The sequence below is a fragment of the Oreochromis aureus genome, linkage group 20 (genome assembly GCF_013358895.1).
Source record: "Oreochromis aureus strain Israel breed Guangdong linkage group 20, ZZ_aureus, whole genome shotgun sequence".
NCBI classification, from domain to species: domain Eukaryota; kingdom Metazoa; phylum Chordata; class Actinopteri; order Cichliformes; family Cichlidae; genus Oreochromis; species Oreochromis aureus.
In genome coordinates, this window is record NC_052961.1 from 18,298,238 (window position 1) to 18,318,943 (window position 20,706).

Consider the following 20,706-nt stretch of genomic DNA (forward strand, 5'->3'; position numbering starts at 1 on the left):
CTGTGCCACACAGGAGGAAGTAAGATTGAACATGCCGCTGAAGAGTGCCGCATGACTTTAAAATAAATAAACCAAAAATTGTTTGCCTACATTTACAAATTCAAAACGCCATCACAGATGATTTACTTTAATGCAGGAGTAAAAGCGGGGGGAAAAAAAAAAAAAATCTGATTACATTCTTCACTGTCATTTGGTATCTTGGTATTCAGACAGCATTTCCCGGATATGTTTAATAATGAAACTTCTCATTAACACGAAACAGGTCAGACAGGAAAAACAAACCTCTGACACTTTAGAATTGTTGAATGACACTGAAACTGAGTCAGTTGGAAACATTGTGTATGTGCGTGTTTGGGGGGGGTCATACACACAAATAACCACACAATCTTCTTCAGTATGTTTTTACATGTTTATTCACTATCACACTAAGTGCTCCCGTTTCAAGATACATCTCATTGCCCTGTTCTTACAGTTAAGTCATTTGGAGTTAACAAAGTAGAAAGACAGTTTAGGATCTACCACGTGTGTGCGCCAAAACTCTGTCCAACCACCCCAAAAAATAAAATAGAAAATAACAAAACACATAAAATATAAAGAGAAAGAGAAAACCAATGTCATGTGCATGAACCCCTCCAAAAGCCACAGAGTGGGTTTAATGAGGGTGTAGGGGTACCTCACACTGGCAGGGGTATTCAGGTGGTGTGAGATAGTCAGATATCCAGTCAGGAAAGGCTTGGGCTTATTGGTGTCTCCTGGGCTGACTGTTTACATATTAATTAGGTGCATATGTTAAGAAAAAACAAAACAAATAAAACTAATGTGGGACTGTGACTGTGTCTATGAGACAGAGGTTGGAAGAGGGAGAGAGCAAGTATAGTGGAGGGAAGCAGATGGATTAGATTTAAAAAAACAAACAAAAAAAAAACCCTCCATTACTGCTGAAGGCCAATAAGAGTGATTTTTTTTGTTTGTTTGTTTTGTTTTGTTTGGGACACTTGTTGGGATATGGAGTACCAAGAGACCACTAAGGCTTATCAATTGACTCAAGAGGTTGGTGCTTTTGAAAAACATCAGGATGTCCAGTGTACATGCTCCCTTCCTCCAGTGACACCCCTGTTCCCACAGCCAAGAACCAACTGGATTCTTAACATATACAGTTATTCTTAATTCAGCTTACTGGGGCTATGTACACTCAGGCACAGGTTTACACAAACCACAGGCCTAAAAAAAATACTGATTGATCCAATACAGCTGACCTGGATCAACCCACGCACCCCCAATCCCCATCTTAGCTCCTCACTTAGAACACCCCCATCCCCATCTCCCCCCTGTAACTCCCACCCTCCTGTGGGTGGGCTCAGTGCGGAGCTCAGCGGATGGTGTATCTGACATAGGGCACTTCCACATCTTCGTCTGAGAGGTCGTTACAGCATAGCTCAAACACCAGGGCTTTCACGTGTTTGCCCAGCTTCTTTTTGGACACCTTTGTCACAATCTCCGTCATACTGCAGGACACAAAAAGAAAACCAGTGAATAACCTGTGAATAAAAACTTTAAAATTCCAGCATGCAAATAAGGAAGTAGGTGTATGCACGTGCACTCACGGTAGGTCCAATCTCTCTTTAAGTTTGGCAGCAGGCATGAAAAACGAATACAACATGGACACTCCCTGAGAAAGCATGGTGATCTCCAACTTATGCTCATTCTATAAAAGAACAGCAACAGATAGTGGTTAGTTGAATGCCAAGAACAAAACATGTCAGTGTGGAGAAAAACAAAAAAACAACAAAAAAACCAAACAAAACCATGAGCTCAACATACTTTAAAGTAATCCAGAAACTGTCGGAGTGTCATTTCTTCCCCATTGGGCTGCAGTCCTGTGACCTCAAAGCGATCCCACAGCGTCCAGTCAATCTCATAGTACTGCGAAAACAGCAAAAATGTATTTTAAGTATATACATATTTTTGAAGAAATATTAATTATAAGCTCAATAAGATAACCAGTTAATACATTAAAATTTCTCCTCAGCACACACTGATACCATCAGTGTGAGAAGACAAGTTGAACTCACTTACACCCAGGCAGTGCAAAATGCATCTGACTGGTGCATCAGTATTAGCATGGCTTAATCATCATAGGAGTTTATTATACTGGAATTAAATATTTCTCTACAACGCAGACATCATGCACATCTTTTTAAAATCTTAACAAATGGTAACGTATTTGCTTACCTTGTGTTTTGGAGCAGCAATGGGTTCAGAGAAGGCAAAGAAAGGCAGGGCCAAGTTCATGAAGCCATTTTTGTAGGACTCCAGCTTCTTGTGTCCTTTGATAATCTTGAAGAGCTCCAAGCACACTAGGCCGACAACTGCTGCTGTGGTAGTGGCGATAGCAGGGATGATCTTACCAGCTATCAGTTTGCTCTGTTTGGTGATTAAAAGGACAGTGATGAAGGAAAACAACAACAACAAAATATACCCCCCAAACTTTATAGTGTATATAGAGAGAAAAAACTAAATGTAAATTTCTGAGGTTGAGTTTAAGTTGTTTGTTTTCACAGAATGCACTCTCAAATGTTTTTTCATTACTATTACAAAGTGAATACTATTAGCAGGCACATTTTCCAATTAATACCAGCGTGAGAGCAATTAGGAGTCTGCAGCTAGGTCTGTTATTTTACCTTGTGCCTGTCTGTGGGAGGAATGTCATAGTTCTCTGCTCTCAGGTTGGAGGCTGCCACAATGAAGTCCATGTGAAAGTTGGTGTCATCATCCTGTTAACATATAGGCCACAGTCATTACACAAACCAAAAGTACCAGTAGTGCTGATTAAAGTTATATTAATAGGCGCTACCGAAGGTTAGGTTGAAATTCTAGCGTGAGAGTTACAATGTTTTGGCAGTGCACCGCTTAAAGGCATTTAAGCAGAGTTAGTCTTGAAAGCTAGGGAAACAATACTTTCTTACACTCGTTATTATTAAGATACTAGGTTTCCGATTGGCCTTACTGCAAAGCCAGATGCTGTATTTTATTGAATCTTTCAGATAAAAAGAACAAAGTCCTCAATGCACACAGTGAACAGAAGTGCTGAGCCACTGACTAGCTTTGTTACTGGCAACTGTAATAAATTCAAATAAAATGTTATTTATCTTCATTAAAGCTGACAAAAGGAGATGCTTTACCTTTTCAAAGTCAATGGAGGTGAGTTTGAACTGGAAGGACTCTGGTGAAGGCAACATTGCTTTCAGCTCTTCCAGTTTGGTATCATCTGCATAATCACAAGATCAATGGTTACATTACTGTCAAAGCATCCACAATGACACATGACTCAGTACATGATTCACAAACAACTCTTAGCTGATGTAACATCCACCCAAAAAATATGCTTTATTACACAACCACAGCACAATCACATGTGAACATACCAATAGAGGAATTGTTATTTTGCAGTTCCTGATCAGAGACATGGATTTTAACTCCTGAACGTGGGGTAAAAGGGGGCACCTTGACATCCTGCAAGATCTTGATCACACCTGCACGATCGGTGCTGCCTTGCAGGCCGTATGTTTGAGCAAACAGGTTGGCTGCTGCCACAACATAGTCCATATGCAGCTCCTGAAAACAAGAACATTCATTAGTTTGAGACTGGCTGGACTAGACTAATATTAAGCTTATAAATGACAGCGGCATACTTACATTGCTAGTGCTGAATTCTAATGGGTGAGGACATCGCTTTGGGCCAGACCAGAAGGGAGCACCGGAACTAGTGAGCTAAAAGACAGATGATAAATGTATTACTTAGAAGTGCTATAATGATAACCTTTCATGTCCATTTTGTAATTTTGTGTCAATTGCATATTTATTAAACAGGAAACTGTAGATAAATGACAGGAAAGGGGGTGAGAAACTACAGATGCAAACTAGGGTTTTGTGGTTCAGCGTCAGTACTGCTGACTGAGCCGCTAGGCAGCCTTTCGTGCAATAGATATGCAGCACCTCAAACTGCCGTTTGACTTTTTCTGCTGTTTCTAATGTATGTCCACCATCTATAAATGGCTTTTCAGGGGAAATGAGATGTACAAACTGGCATGAATAAGTTCCCAGGAAGCCCGAAACTGTCTTTACACAAGAGTGTAAATATTTTACTTTTATATAAAAAGTCTCTTAATCATGACAATGTTTTTGTGACTTAGTAAAATCATTCATCTACCATCAAACAATTTTAGAAATTTTCAAAACCAATATCATGGTCCGAGTATGGTTTACCATGTTTGTGACAACTTTTATGCTATAAGCTAAACTCAGACTATCAGCTGCTATCCTACTCTGTGCTAACACATGCTGTACTTAAACACACAGCCAGCGCTCTCTCTCACTAAATTTGGTGTCACTGAGCCTGCCTGTTTGGCACAGCGCTCAAAAGCAGAAGATTTGCAGACAAAACATAATGTATGGACATTGCAGAAGTTACATTTTCATATAATCTGTTGAATAAGTTAAAATATTCTAATACTGTATGAAAAATGACAACACTTTTCTTGTTGCTGAAATGAATACCACCAATGCAACTATAGTAGCAAACAGTTGATAAGACGGGTAAAACCAAGATCAGACAATAATGGTTAGAAAACTGATATTCATCTTGTAGCACCTTCACTTTGTACCTGATCTGGTGGGAAGTTGTGCAGTAGCTGGCGGATGTTGTTGCTGTATTGACACTGCCAGTGGTTGCGAGCCCAAGCTACGCAGTCAGCCCAGTTTTGGGGGCAATCTGTGGCAAGACTCTTATAAACAGCCTCCAGCACCTCTGCAGGCTGAGCTCCTGGAAGCTTCAGAGTACGCTCCATGAACTTAGGATCTCTGCAAGAACGGAAATTACAAACCTCATTGACTAGTTTCGACAATGTGAAGAGCTGTCATCTTTTTTTAAACCATTTACTCTGCAGGCTGAATTTAAAAATTATTTCGAGCATGAGGTTTGGGTTAGATTTTACCAGAAGACAGCTCAATGGCGCCACGAAAACCAAGAGGGGGCTATGACATTTACAGATTGATTCTTAGTTGAAAGGCAAGTTATATAAGTTCATAAGTACTGAATTTGTCCACTAATGTGTGTGTATTCATGACCGTTTATGTTAATGAGAGTGCTTTTAACCATGTAAAGCACTTTGTGCTACGTTTTTTTTTTTTTTGTATGAAAAGTGCTTTATAAATAAAGATTGATTCATTAATCAAAATCAATTTTATCAATGAAGAATTTCTATGATGAAAGGAGCCCAGCATATAAATAGGTAAGCATAATGCTGACAGGTGATTGCATTAGAATAACAAGAAAAAGCTACATACGTGAGGTACTGCATGGCATTTTCTGGTGGTTGTTTGAACAGTCCCTCAAACTCATCGCGGGCCCACTGCACAGAAAGAAACACAAGGACAGCAGTTCAATAATAGAAGAACAAAATATTTGGTAAACCTACAATATTTCCATTCACACTGTGACACAATAACCACACACACAGTGCTATTTAAAAAAAACAAAAAAAACCAAACCTATATGAAGATATAAAGTATATGAAGAAACAGGTAATGCAATAAAATTCTCTGAAGCATATTGTGCTGAAGTGATTAACTCATCTATTACAATTGTGCATTGTGTAGTTGGTACACCAGGTGGAGCCTTTTAAAGTAAAAATTAATACAAAGGTTTCTGTATGGCTATTCTCAATACTATTTTGTGGGCTACGCTGACTCCAAGCGTCAGATTTGATCCTGCCTGGCAAATCACATACTCTGAGACTCTCAGGCTGTGTATATACTAACCTGCAACGTGTGTTCAATGGCATTCGGGAAGTTTTTGAGGGTGCAGATGGGGATGGACTTCTCAGGTGGGTCTTGACTGGAGCTGTAGGACTCGGTGAGGAAAGGGATCACAACCTGGACATTGCCTTTGGTACCCAGAGTGCCTGATTCCAGTAAGGGTTTACGATAGTATACACACCTCCGATCCATATACATTCCTGAACATTAGAGAAAAACACACATTTTTTTTTTTTTTTTTTTACTGAGTCCATTTTTTTTTTTAACCTAGTTATTAAGCAGTTATTCTTAATGTCTTAACTCAACATCATCTCTTACGTGCATCAACGTTGTCCAGTGCATTGGCAACTCCATCAAGGCTTTCAAAGAAGTCGTCATCGTAGATCCTTTCTGTGTCAGGGCCCACTCTGTTCTGGTGACCTGTGATCTTGATAGCCGGGTTCATCAGTTTCACTGCAGCAGCAGCCGTGTCACTCTTCATTTTCTGTTAACGCACACACACTAAACAGTCAACTCACTAATAACATTATCATAGGTGACCAAAAGAACACAAAGATCAGAGGAGACATTCTGTACAAAGGTCAAAGCTGTCCACATTAATGCTTTCTTTTCCAGGTACACAACAAAATGTGCACTCCTTTAAAAATGGAGGGAATAAAAATATTCGTGTCCAACAACTTACGTCAGGTGAGGGTTCCTCCCATCAGTTTCTTTTGAGCATCAGATAACCTCAGATTAACGGATAGTGCATACTAGCATTTACTTGCATTTAGTAGTCTAGTGATACTACAGGTACAAAGCTGCTGTCAAGTCTTAGTTTGTGAGGAGCGGGTAAATTTGCTTTGACTTTTTAAACTTTAAAACACACACACCATAAATTTTAAATTGCCTGTTACGCCAGTGACCGTAACATTGCCTCTATCAACATCATATATCAACATATAAAATACAAAACATAATCTATAAGTGCACTTCGGTGTTATAGGAAAGCCATAAACAGTGCTGTGCGGAAACATCGATCAATAGAGTTCATCAAACAAGTTGAGTTAAGATGATACAGACCGTAACATCCCAAGGTCTGAAGAGGAACTGCCTGTTGAGGTTAGATTTTTCTATGGTGTCCATGTCAGTCACAATGACCTCTCCCTCCCCAGTAGCCAGTCCAATCATGGCAAAGTTTTTCAGCAGCTCACAACCAATGGCACCAGCCCCAACCTGGAAGGATTAGAAATCTGTGAATAAAGCTATAATGGTTTGTCATACATTTGAACCTTCCATTTACACCATTACTACATGTCACTCAATGTCAGAGAAATGCTATGGTTAATGGGAAAAGCTGATATTCTGTTTGCCGGATTCCCACCAGAAAGGTTAACCCCAACAGCTTTGACATGCACTGGAACATGGTAGGTGGCACTCAATTAACACAGAAGTGTCAATACACTATTGTGTTAATTATGAGACAAAGAACTAACAGCTGATATATTTTGGCTTAGATGCAGCTGCCACCATCTCACTCTCACACACAATCTCAAATAGTAAATAAGTGCCCATGCATATCCCAAGAATTGATAGTGTTCTTTGTCACTGTGCAATTAAATCAAATTTAAAAAATAAACCCTCAACTGAGCATTCAAACAAGAATCAACTTTCTGTTGGAAAATTTTAGGCACAAGAGCAAAAAGATAAACACTACCACTAAAGATCTTATAAGATCTATTTCCCCTGGCATTCTGAGAATAGCGCCTGAAGAATAGCACCAAGAAATATTCTTTATCAGATTTTAGTTCATAGTATTTTATAGTGGGATAAAGGTATTTCTAAGTTTGTCTTTTGCGAAAATTTTTCTGACAAACTTATTTTTTTAAAACTTCCTAGTAACAGGAAATTGAAGAAGGTAACAGAACTTTTACATTGACACACTCACCAAGAAGTAACGCTGTTTGGCAAGCAAATCCTGCATTTTGGTGCCAAACACTGCAATCTGTCCATCATATCGACAGTTTTTCTTGGAGAAAAAGACATAACAAATTTAGCACCATCATTTATTGCCATCAACTAGATTCAGTACTTGCATTTTTAATATGCTTTGAACACCTACAGGGGCACACTCTTCCTCTGTGAGCATGAATCCCTCCTCTTCAGCCAAGCACTCCAGGGCATCAAAGTACAGCCATTGCATTATAGGCAAAAATTTTCCTGTGCATGCCTAAAACATCAAACAGCACATGAAATACAGGAAAACCTTCTCCATTTCAAAACATGTCTAATCATACCCAATGTAAAATGACTCTTCACAGGCACTGATAAGAACTGGCTTATCAGTGCCTGTTGATGAAAATATATTTTTCTTTAATATAAAGAACTACAGTTAATATTGTAGGGAAAAGGCTTTCATCTTCAATTTGCATACAGCTTTCCACTGACCTTCATCACTTCCTGTGCAGCCAGCCCTCCAATGAAGGCATTGACAGGGGCCAGGTCACCAGCAGCAACATATGACAACTTTTTGATAAGAGATTCATTCAGCTGTTCCACTTTGGCCGACCCAGTCTGAGCAGAGTTCACGTCTTTGGCCAATGCCAATAGCTCTTCACCATCCGCCTGGAATGCACACAATTCACGGTAAATTACAAAATATTAACTATAAACAGACTTTACTTTTGCTGTGTTGTGCTGCACTTTTTATGCAGAACTATTTTATTTTAGCACATGGATTTAATGAAAGTGCTTCCCCCTTTCCAAGAAGATCCCACTTTGAAAAAAAAAAAAAAAAAAAAAAAGAAAGAGAAGCAACTGATTTCTCAAATAACAGAATATTCCCACCATCATGAGTGATATGTACCTGGCTCCAAGGTGCTGGAAGATGGCCATGTTTTTTCTGGAAGGCATGGATAGCCTGGAAGCCTAGGTGCAGCTGTCCTGGAAACTCCATCTTGGCAAAGTCTGTCATCAGGAACTCAGGCTCGGCCATCGATGAGGAGAGCGATTGCTGAACAGGGAAAGAAATGCAAGGTAGTGAAGCTGGGCCTTTCCACTGGTGACAGTAATGCCAGATGGTAAGGTTATATTGGTATTATCATGAGAATTCACACTACACTATCTGTAGAAATGAGATAATGCTAGTAATTTCATGTGCAAAATGGCAACTACTTACAAAACTGATCTTCTTGGGCATTTTAACCTGGGAAACTATTCCTCCTCTTATGTAATCTGTAAAGCCACTTGTGTCACAGATGCTGAAGGTGTATGGACCTAGTAAAATACAGGACATTGCATGAACTTGTAAACTCATAACAGAGTGACCAAAATGTACTCATTTGTGGGACAAAAAAAAAAAAAAAAAGAAGAAAAAAGTGTGTTCTTACCAAGAACTTTAATTTCGACCGGTTTGCAACCATTGAGCTCAGTCATACCCTGAATCTCAGTAAACGTAACATAATCTCCACTCTCAAAGCCATGGCGAGCTTCATCCAGACATGTCACGACCCCTGCATTGTCCTGGAGAAACCAAAATGTGCAACTTTTCAGGCACAACTGCCATGAAGCTTTAATTTACTCCTAAAAAGCAGGTAGTAGTAAAAAAAAAGAAAAGAAGGAAAAATCAGCATTGTCAGGGGGGATAAAAGAACCAAGACTAACCTTTGTGATCATGGAAATCATAGCACTTAATGGCTGCTCTCCATTGGTGTCATACACAATCATCTCTTCCCCAAAGTCACAGAAAAGTTGACTACAAAAGAGAAATTATAAAGCACAAAAACATTAGATGCTGACGGATGTACTTCATGTGAACACTAAACAGAGTTCTTAATCTTACCCAAACAGACCACGAGTGTCCGCAATAATCAGCTTGATTCCCTTGCTGTGGCAGAACTCTCCTAGATTCTGCTGCTCATCCAGAGTTGAGTTAGTCAGCACTACCACCTAGATTTCAAAATAAGACTAAATTAAAAACTCTTTCCAAAACGGTAAAATGACTAGGGAGTTTTCTTATGCTAAATTTATACCTGGAACTTGGTCAAGTAGTCTTCAGTCAGTGGTCCAGTGTAACCAGTCACAGGAACATAGCTGTTCAGTTCAGCCAGGCGGGCCTGACTCACTTCTGCCCTGTTCTTGCCCAGGTCCTCCTCCCGAAGGTAAAACTAGCCATACAGAAATACTGATGCTGTCATTAAGCAATAACTGCCAATACTATAGCCAAACATGACATTAAGGAATATTCTAGTGAATAACATGGACTCAGTGTGAACTTTACTTCATTTGTGTGTTTAGCCATATTCTTCTGTGGGTCCACCTTTTCTTTTGAAAGGACTTCAGAATGTGTCAAAGAGAATAAAAACAACAGACTACCACTTAAATGGCTTGACTGATCAAGGTATACTGCCTACATTCTCATGCTTAAGTGCATAACATTAAAATGGTTATCAAGAGCAGATGAGTTTTATTTGTAGTTATGCTGTTATATTCATGAAAACTAAGCAGTGCTTAGATTTGCTGAAAAGAAAAGAAATCTCACCCAACTCAGTTTGACTAACATTATATTGTTAAGTGGTCTTGGCTGGTTCATTTGCCCTAAACCAGTTTGGACTGTCAGCCCAGAGAAAACCAAGCAAAGAAACTCGAGTTTATTTAAGGTAAAATGAAAAATAGACTAAATGTAAAATTTGGTCTCAAAACTTCAAGCCATTATTTGAACTCCTAAAGCACATCAACAATGAGTGCTTTCTTTCTTTCTTAAAAAACAAAACAAAAAAACTACAGGTTAACCATTTATCTTTTTCCATATTTCTGTTATTAGGACTGAATCACATAATTGAAAACACAAATGTACAATACAAATGCAATGCACTTAAGCTGCCCTGTAAATAAATTAGGGTTGTGTCTTATAATATAATCCACAATACCAGTATATCTTTTTACATGAAAAAATGTCATATCGCAACATCATTCACATAAAAATGACTATGTTCCCCAGCGAGTCTTTAAAAAAAAAAAAAAAAAAAAAAAAACTACTAATAATAATAATAATCTGTGTCTAACCACAATGACACTTTGGTAGTAACAACAACAGAAAAATGCCTCAAGTTAATACCTAAGGAATCTGTTCATACAAGTATGCAGTTTGATGAGACATAACATGATTCAAAGTTTTGACAGACAAATAAAAGCAATCTACTCTTGCTCTACTAAATTATGTCCTTTAATAGACTGGCTGTACTACGATTATGAACCTGGGAAGAGGCCACCCACTGGTAAATCTGGGTCAGCTCATGGTTAGCAAGGGTGGGGGGGTGGCTTTAGTACTCTTTCTGGATGTTAGCAATACACAACAACACATAACTCAATAGATAAAGCCACAGTGCACTTTGGAATCATGCTCAGAGACAAGAGATGAGTCTACAAACTGCAATTCCTTGTGTAACTTAATCAGGAAAAATAAACTACTGCAAAAATTTTAAATTAAAATATCTGTGCTTTCACACACCTGGGAAGAGAGGTCTCTCCATTCTGCAACTCCTTCGTCATGTATAGTGACACTTCTAACTCCTCCCAGGATCACATTCTTGGCAATCTCAACTCCAAGGCCTCTCATACCAGAGATGAGGACATTGGAGTTCTGCATGCGCTTCATAGCTTCATGGCCCAGCACGTAACTAAATAATAACATAAAGAACCATTGGTAGCATTATGTATTGGTAGATGTCAAGCACAATAATGATAAAGTCCAACATCCACCCCTCCCCCCCCAAAAAAAGAAGCTTACAGCTGTCTTGAGTACAGGCCTTCATCGATCTCAGCATCATTGCCATTCTTAGCCATGCCCTGAGAAAAGACAACATGAAGTGTAATCAGTTTATGTTACAAGTTCTACTCACTCTATAGAGTAAATGTGTTTGCACTCACGTTGGCAGGTGTGTGGGACAGATCAGTTCTGACAGAGTTAGAGGAGGAGCAGTGGGATCCCGTCTTCGTCTCTGTTCCTGACAAGCGACGCTTCTTGGACAGCGGCGAGCTGGACATCTGTGCATTAACCACCGTCATAAATTAAGTTGTCATTCAAGCACATGCATGTTACCAGTTAACAACTGCCCTATAAGATTTTTGGTAGTTTGCAATAAATACAGAATAAAAGAACGACACCTTACATCATTAAGAAAAAAAAGAAAAGAAGACAAAGACAGCACACTGTCAACAAGCTTGGATTTCCTGAATGTTCTCAGAAGCCAACTGATTCCAGTTAATATAAACTGTAGTAATTTTATAATTCACTGCTATGGTTCCATTATAATAAGTACCTAAACTAAAGGCTAACCAGTCCCCCTCATTTTGAAGAGAGGATTTTTAGCCTAGAGAGCAGCTGGGCTGGCTTCAGGCCAAACACAAATCTGCTAGAAAACGAACTGAGGCTGGGAAGAGACATGAATAGCATTACCGGTTCTTTCATGCTCACAGAAAGCACAGGTTTGTTTAGATACTTCTTTTGTTTATTTTCCTGGTATTTATGGACACCCAACATCGTTTCAAGGAAAAGAGCTGAATCATTAAAAGTTCACTGCGGTAAACTGAGCAATACCACACAATGGCTGGCAGGTGCGGACACAAGGACCATGCTGTGCTGCAACTAAGTTGTAGATGGCGATGTTACAAGAAAGCTCTAAACAGCAACATTTAATAGCAATGCATTTACTTATGCATTTAGATTTCTGACGCAACGCAATAGTCGCGATAAACCTCTGCACTCGGGAGGGCCGCAGTATTTTTCAAATACATTCTAGGCGCACAAAAAAAAGAAAAGAAAAAAAAAAATCGGGCACAATTTCCGCATCCAATGCGGCGCCAACTTCCGTGCATTTCCCAAGGCACACGTATCAGTTTATAACCCTCTCTACGACTTTAAATCATGAGGACACCTGGGCAAATTTTCATACGACTGCAACCAGCCTAAAATAGCTTTCATATCACCGTTAACTGAACGGTCTCGCTTGTCAAAACCGAAAATGAAGGCGTCCGGCATGATACAGCAAAGCCGCCCGGCTGTTACAGTAGTTTGCCAATCCTACTAGAAAACGTTAACGGGTAGCAGTCGATTTAAAGATCTCAATGTGTAGAAAAATATAAATTAACTGTCAGATAACAGCACCAATAGAAAACTAAGTAGGTTCCGAACCACTAATCGGTTAAGTGATTTGGCAAGTGGACAGAGTCTAAACATTAATAACTTAGAGGGAAGAAAACACCAGCTTGTCAGCTTATCCATTAGCAGCTCGGCCTAGGCCTGCATTACCCTCAGTGCGGAACACAATTTTACAAGCTAGCAGCTGTGGCTACACTCCAACCGACCTTCTCGCACTGGAGAGCAACGGATTTGACAGGCGTCTACCACAGCTTCTATATGGATATGGGTTAATGTCTAGGCATCTAACAAAAAGCACAATTTAACTTTGTCACTTAACATAAACACTACGAATACAAGCCAAGCCACTACACTCGTGCTCCATTGATTTCCCTTTCCTTACCAATAATCCTTCTCGGTCCCTTCCCAATGCGAACCCGCTCCTGTCCTGCTGTGTGTAGCTGTCAGTAAAAACGCTGATTGTATATTCGACGATTTGTACAGAGAAAAGAAACGCGATGCGGAATTGGGGTGGTCTGCACTATATTGTCGAGTCACTATGTCGTTGCGCCGATAGTCTCTCCTATGTAATTGCGCTGCTGGCTTTGCGACTGCAGACAGGAACAAAACCAAAATGGCAGATGGGGAGAAAGGGGCGGAGGAGCTGTGACGCAGGGGCTGAAATATTCAACAGGAAAGGGTGGTTGCAAGCACGCTGCTCATCCAGGTCCTCGGCTCATTGGCTCTTCAAGCCCAAGCTAAAGCGCGTTGATCCCGCCCTCGCTACGAGAGGATGCATGCCAAGTATCTTACTGTACAATGAACAGTAGGATCTCCAATAATCTAGTGAAAAAAACAACACTTAATGGAAAAAAAATAATAACTCCGGGCATGTCTGAGATCATTGCATGAAAGGATTCTCCCTTAACGGAGCTGAATGTAACTCCTCAGTAACAACACCTTTGTTTCAGAGGCAGATTAGCAGTGATCAGTCATCTTCATGTGAACTCCATAAACAAAGCTGAACACCAAACTTGCAACAATGCACCATCATAAAGAACACATTTTACAACTCCATTGGATATACTCTCACTGGAGCACAATTTGCCACATTCCACTTAACACACCAATTGTTTTGACTATTTTCTGAATTCAGCAATTATCATCACTACTCAAGTCGGATAGTGTACGATCCTTATTAGCTAGTGATGCTGAGCGTCTGGGCCTTTTAGTCACATTGAGGTTAGGGGTGAGCACTCCTTGCAGAAGAGTATTGGGGGAGGGGGTGCCTAGTAAATGACAAAGGCCCAGGAAAAAAAAAAAAAAAAAAAAAAAGAGTGGGCCGCATATACTCGGGTACACATGTCGAGGTGATCCCCTATTCTCATCTTCCAACTAGAAAATGCTTAAGACCCTAGTATTACACCGTTCCCTTTGAACTGAAGCATACGAATATCAATGATGTCCGAATAATAGGCTGCCTAACTTGACAAGCTAAACAGAGAGACTAGCCAGTGTTAGGTTAGGTTACTGTGATAACGCCGATAACGTGCCATCGAAACGGGAACCCTACATATACAATCAGATATACGAGGAAAAAAAATAGTGCCAGCATGTACGCTCGTGATGCCAGTTAGCTCGTGTCTGTCTTTCAACGTAGTATCCATCAAATGTTTGAAGCAACTAGCCTTCTAGCTACCATTAACGTTATTTATCGCCTAACATTAATTAAAGCAGCAACCCCGTGCACATAAAAACGTGCAAATGCTAATTTGCCGTTAACAGTTACGTGTCAGTGCCTTGTTAGCTACCGTTAGCGGAGCAAGGAGCTTAAATGGTTCGCTCAGCCGTCTGCAACTAACATTAACGACTACCGATAACGCACATCAAAAGACTGCGTAGTTGTTAGCTTGTGTGCGGCTAGCTTTCGAGCTATCTAGCCACCCAGCGACTTTTTCCCCTTCTTGTGCCGCTATGTTAGCTAACTAGCTAACATTAGCAAACTAGCTGAGGCTAACATCACCAGGACGAGAGCTTACACAAGTGTGCAGAACTTACCACATCCGATATTTACTCGGCCTGATCTGGAGTATTAAAAATCGGCTTCTGCTTAAGCAAAGAAAAACAACAACCAAGGTGACAATTCAACACCGCCACTGACTGCAAAGTGAAAAGTGTGTCACGGTGGCGGGCTCTGTGTGAGTTTTTTCCGCTGGACGGCTGGCTGTCCGGCTGTTCCCAACCCGTTTCCCCTCACTCTATTTCAGTTGAAAGCAAAGCAAAGCAGCAACATGTGCACGTTACAGGCACAACCATCATTCCGGGTCTTGGGGTTAATTGAAAATGAATAAGATTGGTTTGTGTCTGCTCTGTCTTTTAATTAATCGTTAACGTTCACACATCCCATCCACAAGATAAAGCGTACTGAATATTACACTGCTCTGTGGTTTAGTTGTATATTTAGAAACAAGACTACTTTTGTTACCCCCGTAGCCTTACAACCATGGACTAAACCGAAGTTCACGCAGTGCCTTATGGGACTTGTAGGCATATAGGATAATATAATAGAACGCCTGTCAGAAATCTGCCTTTTGGATAAATGTTGATTAAGCACGTAAAAAACAAAACAACAAAACACGGCTGTAATTCTAAAATGTTTTTTTGAAGAGTGATCAAATGATTTTAAACAACTCAATATATATGCATGTATTTACTGGCTTACTTTTATTGAAAGACTTGCAAACAGTGCACATTTTACATAGGGACAGAATAGTGGAGATCTAGACTTGTTCAGGAGAAAAGCACAGAATCTGGTATTACATACACCCAATAGCAGAACAAAAGTCAGAACAGTTTTATGATGAAAAGGATAAAATAGGCAGGATTGTCCAGTTAACGGTACTAAATGAATGTGCTGACAAAACTGGAGCAAACGAAAACAAACTATCTGGAAATGTTTGGGGGAAAAAGGAGAGAAAATATAAGTGTTACTGTGTTATTACAAAGCCTTTATACAGTATATTTTCCCCAGCTCTCTGACAGATGTGGAACAACTCATAAGTCTAAGTGACAGTTTAAGTTTAAATATACTGTTTAATAAAACAAATTTTAATTTCTTGCAACCAGGGGAATGGCTTTATCAAATCAGTTTCACATATTTCTGTACAACTTTGTGACACCAAGCATCACAACAGAATAAATAGCCACATAAATACATAGTAACCCCCCAAAAATAAATCATGGGACGATCTGCTTTGAACAAAAAAAACAAGTAAATGTCACTTTGGAAGTTCACACCATGGAAGAAAAATATGACTTAGGAACCTAGTTTGATTTTGTTTATTTACAGTTTTTAGAGTATAATACTTTATTTAGATCTTTTCTTTCACTGTTAGTTGAGAATTTCGCCATTCTTATTTGTGCAGCTTCATAACTTGGAAATTTGTTGAGTGCTTGGATTTCCATATGAGGTCGTTGTGTGGTAAACATTTAGGCACACAATCTGGATTTAGCATACTTTCTTTAGATCTTAACAAACTTTTAAGATCTTGATCTGTGAAGCTGTCATACAGAAATATATATATTGTACTCCAATCCCTCTAGACTCCAGTGATGAAAGTGTTTGGAATGTCAGAAGGGCGTAGGGTCATCTGGTATGAATATGCAGCCAAACCAAACAACAGTGTAATAACTTCTCTTTTTGCGCACAATTAGGCAGTCCTTCTGGGTGAGACAGTCATTAAATCCTTAAGTTTAACTATGAATACAGTGTTCCAGGTATTTTTGCCTTTGTGTATTGCATCATGCACACCTGCCTCATAGTCCCCTGCCTATCCCAGGTCTTGGTGACTGGCTTGAATGAGCAGGAGCCGCCTGTACATCTCTGTCTTCCTGCTCTCCCAGCGCCTGGGGTGAGGCTTCTGTGGGTGGAGATGGTGGGGGATAGGCAGGAGGAGGAATGCTAATGCGAGGAAGAGATGGCAGCACAGGTCTGGGAGAGGTAGGAAGTGGTGGTGGGGTGCCGGTGGTTGCAGATGTGGACCGCTGTGAGGGGCGTGCACGAGAGGTGGCGGGAGAGGCGTGTGTGCTCCGAGCTCGAGGTTGCTCAGCAGGACAGTCACTGATTTGCTCTAGGAGCGACGGCATGTCTCCTTCGATCTTCTCCAGCACAGCAGCCATTTGCTTTTCTATCTGCTCGATCACACTGTCCATTTGCCAATCGGTTGAAGTGCTGCTCCCCCCACTGTGCTGTAGCCCAGTTCCATACCTCCCTACACCTCCTCCACTCGTATACAGGGAACTGTATGGACTCCCATAGCTCCCAGCCATCCCCATCCCCATAGCCCCAACCTCTGGATTGTATGGTGTGGCATGACGGCCCAAGCTAGCAGAGCTTCCAACTGCATAGCAAGCCTGTCCCGGTGTAGCACCTGCTCTTGGTATACTAAACTCAGCGCTGTATCTATCTGTTCTTCTGGCATTCCTGTCCTGCCTATCTACTGGACTGGCATCGCCCCTTAGCCTGACTCCTAGTCCTCCATCCACCCCTGTACCTGGCCCCACTGCTGGAGTGACTGGCGCCACCACAGACTTCTCTGCCACCGCTTCAGGTATTTGTGTCTGACACCAACTTCCATCAGTCTCATCCTTTTGCTCGCTTTGTGTGACTGGTCTCTTCAGCGGTGAGGCTGATGCAACAGCGGATGCTGTGTGTGAAGGGGCATGAAGTGTTGCAGCCATTTTACGTTTGCTGCTGGGATCAGGGGAGGACGATATGTGTTTTTTGTCAAGATTAATGCCCGAAGTGCTGTCTAATAGCTTTGAGGCCTCAGGGCTCACCGCAGGCGTCTGTTTGAATTCTGGAATAACTTTATTTTGGCCCAAATTTGCAGCCATTTTCCTGGTTCCGTCACCTGCTCCTTTCTTTACACCAACCTTGTCAGGCTGTTCCTGGGTACAGTTGGGGACCGCATTTGATTGACAGAAAAGGTCCTCTACACCTGATGGCGAAGTTCCTACAGATGGGCCTATATGCATCTTTACCTCCTCTTGTTTTTCTCCAGCCTTAACTGTCTCTTTACTCTGGTCCATACCAGAGGGCATACTCTCAATAGTAACTTCTAAAGACACACTACTTGATGTCACCCCACCATCACTCGTCCCTTTCTCTCCCTCATCACTTGTTCCCTGCGACGCACCCCCTTCACCATCCCCTGCCTCCTCACTACCCTGAACCTCAGCAGAGCTATCAATCAATGCTTCTGAATTCTTCAGGCGTTGCATGAAGGTGGTGACACGGATCGCTTTCTGCGAAACAGACAGAAGTAGAAGAAAAACAAGAGAAGGATGGTTAGAATGAAAAGAATGAGATCTGCAGCACATTTAATTTTCGTTAAAATATATTTCCTCTTCCCCCCCGCTAAAAAAAATAAATACTTTGATAACATAGTTATGGAAAAGCTTAAAAAATAAGCTTCAAGGACAAGCATTTGACAAAAAAGCCTGTCAACACACCATGATTTTAGCAACTTCGTACTAAGAGCTGAGATATGATTTGTGTGACATGAAGGTAGATTAGTGCCGGTTGTTTACTTCCAGAAGGCTATGACATATTGTGCCCTGGTTTAAATCAATCTCAAGTCTCACCCTCCCCAAGAAACTCCTTGAGTGCTTGCTGACTGGAAAAAGTAATCAAGCAAATGTGTATAAATCCCCTTCTTATAAATGTTACACCGATCTGATTCCTTCTGCTCTACAAACACTGAAGGAGTCAGGGGGGAATGTGTGAGCTTAATAACTGCTAATAAACCAGGGAAACGAATTCCCTTGAATTCTCTGGAAGTGAAAAGCCACTAGGACACAAAAATGCTACTGAAAACAATATCTCTTAACTGAGAAGCTTTCGTATTGCTTCAAAAATGATTTAAATGTAACAACAGTATGGGACAATGGGCCAGGATTCACGTAAGAGGAATGCCAGAGGGCCTTACAGTATAAATCACGGCAGTTCATAAGTTCACAGTGGCTAAGAACCCTTTTGTCCTTTCCATTTAACCCTCTCCTTATCTACACTAATTTAAATACTACAAAAGTAGTGAAGAAAAAAAAACTTGCTTCTCTGTTGCTTATCTCACATTTGCAGATCTGGATTCATAAACTAGTGCAGATGAGGAGAAGGAAAGGAGTAGAGCAGGCCACTTTGAACATCTGGGTGTAATCCAATGACAAAAAGTGGGGCAGAGTGGATGGATCTCTTCTGGGACAGGCAGAGTGACAGTGGGCAGGAACAGAGCTTGGGAAGAGTTTCAACGGCCCCTGACATGATCAATACATCTCAAAGCTGACTTGGGTTTAACATTTAATATAACATTTTTTCCAAACTGATTTTTATAGAGATAGGTTCTGATAAAAATCTCTTTTTAACTTAAAAGCATATTTGGCTATCAGAAAGATGCGTTATTGAGTCATTCTGGACTAAATGTGAGTTTCTCCCCACGCTCTGCCCTTCCACTGTCCTTCAGAATGAAAAACAATACCTTTAATTCCTGGGAACCACATGGAGAAAGAGAGAAGAGGATTGTTGCTGTTACTTAAGCTGTTAGGTTAGCATTGCCACCATTTTCCTTCTTTGTCTTCACCAGTCTCATCCCTGGATCGCCTTATCAGTTCCACCATGTCATTCACAGACTTTAAACATACCTCTGCTGAGTTGTGTTACGAGCTAAAAGCACATTAAGACCCTGGTCTTCATCTGGTTTCTCCTCCAATATTCCTCTGCTGCTATTATTTCCAACTTCATTTAATCTCACATTTACAGAGCAGGAGTGAATACATACCCGCCATTTGGCCTTTGCAAAGTTCTTTTCAAACTGGGCACACACGCCATCCTTCAGGTTCTTTTCTGATGCACCGTTCCCTGCAATCCTGAGACACAACATACAAGTAAATGTAGCTGTGTGCCAAGACTTTTGTTGCTATTGTCAGTATGTGCACATGATTACCACTCATGGTAAAGCGCATCTTGCGCTGTGATTCTCAGCATCTGGTCCACTTCCATCAGGCGACAGACAAGCTCCTTAGCTGAAAGAGAGAGAGAAACGAAAAGGCAAATGAGGCATCTTAAGAAATCATATATGCAGTCTTTAAAAAGCGAAAACATAAAACATTCTGTGCTGTTTTCAGTTTTGCTCTGCAAAGTATTTCATGACGATGGCAATTTTGATAAAAATGACAAAGTGGCACAAAATGTTTTACCTAATGATGCTCTAAATTAAATTTACTGATAAACTGTCATATTAAGAAAGAAAGTACAGTATTCACTGCCACCATGTGGTGGAGTTTTATACCTGCAGGTGAAATGTCATCCCAGTAAGGAGAATCAAACTCAAAATCCCCAGCAACAATCCGGCAGAAAATGATGCGATTATGCAGATCTGTGTTTTCTTCCTCTGTTTCATCGTAAAAAGGAGGGTTACCCGATAAGCTGCAAAAAACAAAAAAACCAAAAAACATACAGAAAGAGAGAGAAGAAGTATAATTATCCCCTGTACACAACTTCTAGGAATGCTCACTATATTTCAAACAAAGCAATTCTGTTAAAGCCCAGTGAGTGTTATATTACAGTGTTTGTAATTAGCGGTGAGACTCACAGTATGTACATGATGACACCCACAGCCCAGCAGTCCACAGGACGGCCATATCGGTGACGAGCCACCACTTCAGGAGCTGAGAAACAGCAATGAATGAAGCAGATAGAGAAAATGTGTGTAAGA

At 40.6% G+C, this 20,706-nt stretch overlaps 2 protein-coding genes and 1 non-coding gene across 4 annotated transcripts in view; all 3 read right to left on the minus strand.

Moving 5' to 3' along the window:
* Positions 1-395: 395 nt before the first annotated feature.
* On the minus strand, positions 396-15,207 carry uba1 (ubiquitin-like modifier activating enzyme 1). 2 transcript variants are annotated; one of them, XM_031753224.2, is made up of 26 exons: positions 14,993-15,207; positions 11,725-11,841; positions 11,585-11,643; positions 11,306-11,474; positions 9,828-9,962; positions 9,638-9,744; positions 9,460-9,550; positions 9,186-9,318; positions 8,975-9,072; positions 8,663-8,809; positions 8,245-8,421; positions 7,919-8,026; positions 7,745-7,825; positions 6,880-7,032; positions 6,136-6,301; positions 5,821-6,017; positions 5,347-5,411; positions 4,665-4,860; positions 3,697-3,771; positions 3,426-3,615; positions 3,183-3,268; positions 2,682-2,774; positions 2,233-2,424; positions 1,822-1,923; positions 1,605-1,705; positions 396-1,505 (listed from the first exon to the last, which is right to left on the minus strand). In XM_031753224.2, exons 2-26 carry the CDS (start codon positions 11,839-11,841, stop codon positions 1,370-1,372), a joined length of 3,174 nt encoding a protein of 1,057 aa, XP_031609084.1. In that variant the 5' UTR covers positions 14,993-15,207; the 3' UTR covers positions 396-1,369. The 2 variants fall into 2 exon arrangements, with proteins under 2 accessions (XP_031609084.1, XP_031609085.1); XM_031753225.2 differs by lacking the exon at positions 14,993-15,207 and adding an exon at positions 13,338-13,564.
* On the minus strand, positions 2,021-2,142 carry LOC116330855. Its single transcript, XR_004200269.1, has one exon. It is a non-coding gene; the product is annotated as a small nucleolar RNA U6-53/MBII-28 (small nucleolar RNA).
* Positions 15,208-15,651: 444 nt separating the features above from the next.
* The window catches only part of camkvl (CaM kinase-like vesicle-associated, like), a 41,859-nt gene continuing 36,804 nt past the window's right edge, over positions 15,652-20,706 (minus strand). Inside the window, exons 7-11 of the mRNA XM_031753275.2 lie at positions 20,584-20,659; positions 20,281-20,417; positions 19,936-20,014; positions 19,771-19,858; positions 15,652-18,241 (exon numbers count right to left, since the gene is read on the minus strand). Coding sequence (XP_031609135.1) covers positions 16,751-18,241; positions 19,771-19,858; positions 19,936-20,014; positions 20,281-20,417; positions 20,584-20,659 — 1,871 coding nt within the window. The 3' untranslated portion in view covers positions 15,652-16,750. The remainder of the gene's footprint in view (positions 18,242-19,770; positions 19,859-19,935; positions 20,015-20,280; positions 20,418-20,583; positions 20,660-20,706) is intronic.